Consider the following 1,815-nt stretch of genomic DNA (forward strand, 5'->3'; position numbering starts at 1 on the left):
TTATAATATTTCATCAATTGAATAGGTGACACTTAATCACTTAATGTTATGAATACTGTGATATATAGGCCTATACAGAATAATGCATGCTATAAAAACAAATATTCAAAAAGCAAGTTCCAACGATTTCAGATGTTTAGTCAATAATAGAATAAAGTGTAGTATTGTAAACCTAACGCCAAACAATCAATTTTACAATGGTCCTATGTAATTTATGCATTTTGTATGCATTAATTGTCATCTTACCTCGGCGCACCATTTCTACCATTTTTAAGTAAAGTTTCGGCTTGGGTTAAGGCACCAAGTGTGTATGTTCCACCACTAGTGAATGGCAGCGCGTCATCTAGTTGTCCAAGAAGAGTACATTTATTTTTGTCTGTCGGTTCAGTGATGTGATCTATTCGTGTATATATTTGACCCTCTGATGAGTACGACACGATAGCGACACGCGAAGTGTCGGATGATACGGTAAAAACAGTGGACACTTGGCGAACAAAGTCCACTTCTAGTGGCCATCTTTCTGCCCCTATGCTACCAGAGCTATCCAACAAGAATACAATCTCACTCGGAGTATTCTGAAATTCTTCAAGACTGCCTAAAAAACGTAGCGCGTTCGCCTCTACTTGGTCACTTTGTGATCTAACCTCTGCAAGAAGGATCCCCGTAAACAAAGCCAAGACAAAGCAGCACTTGGGACTTGAAAACTGCATGGCTAAAGTTGGAAAGCTGCACTGTTAAACTGGCTTTCGCCAATAATTCTAACAACTTTATATACTTCCTTCAACTATTGTGAACCTTAATTATCCATTAATCAGCTATTGCTTCCGCCCATCCCGGAACAAAGGCTTGGTAGTAAGCCTATAAGCACAAAATTACAATATTAATAGTAACCTAGCCCCTTAAAAGCACACCAATATTTCTCTGTCTGACCCAGAATGACCTAGTATTGTGTCTTTGAGAAAGCTGAAGGGGTGGGGGGTATGCCTTAAGCCTGGCCGAGAAGAGAAAGTGAATCCAACCTAGGATAGGCCTATTGCTGAGCCAGACCAACTGTGTCTTTTGGAAAGGAACGAAGCAAACTAACATCGGTTAAATGTAGCAATGCGTAACCAATCTCACCATCTTATGATCATGCATTTAATCATATAATCATTGTAAATTAATCCTATGATCTTTAGCCATGTATTAAATGCTTTACAATTAGCAATTGATATGTAGCATTGAACTCTCCGGTTTAAAACAAAAGTGGTTGTCACGAGGTTTACTTCCCAATTCACCACCAAAAAGACTCCACTGCGCTTCGGACATTCGTGTGATAACCTTGGTCCTTCACACCGAAAAACCCTTACCAATCCAAGATTAGCCTTGCGTCGTGCTAGAGGCCTGTACAAATATCATGCGAGATTACCAAATACTGTAATTATTTAGTTATTAATATAGGCCTATTGTTGAGGAAGTCAGTGGTTGTTAGAAAGTTAGTAAATGTTACACAAACGGAAAAGGTAATAATTGAAGATGTTGAGAGACTAGAAGAGTCAATGGAAAGTAGTGCATATGAAAACAAAAACCGGATTTGGTATGTTGCTAAGTGTGAATTATTTATGTGATTGACGTCGTATTATAAAATAGAGTGAACGAATGCAGAGAAAGTTTATGATACATCAGAAATTGATAGAAATATTTACAACACGGTGAGTTGGTAAGAGTGAAAAAAATGGTTTTGATCATCCTCTACAGTTTGACATACGGTAGGAAACGAAATGAAACTGATTATATATATACCAGGGAACAGTGAAATTACACGGTTCCCTGATA

General features: G+C 38.0%; 1 protein-coding gene across 1 annotated transcript; it reads right to left on the minus strand.

Annotated features, from left to right (window-relative positions):
* Nucleotides 1-246: 246 nt before the first annotated feature.
* On the minus strand, nucleotides 247-710 carry LOC117111408 (sushi, von Willebrand factor type A, EGF and pentraxin domain-containing protein 1-like; the record flags this gene model as incomplete). Its single annotated transcript, XM_033254321.1, has 1 exon — nucleotides 247-710. A coding segment is annotated over exon 1 (464 nt), but the record flags the coding sequence as incomplete, so codon positions are not given.
* Nucleotides 711-1,815: the final 1,105 nt, after the last annotated feature.

This window comes from Anneissia japonica, unplaced genomic scaffold (genome assembly GCF_011630105.1).
Source record: "Anneissia japonica isolate Jap-2015-1 unplaced genomic scaffold, ASM1163010v1 scaffold200324_len2097_cov191_single, whole genome shotgun sequence".
Lineage (NCBI taxonomy): Eukaryota > Metazoa > Echinodermata > Crinoidea > Comatulida > Comatulidae > Anneissia > Anneissia japonica.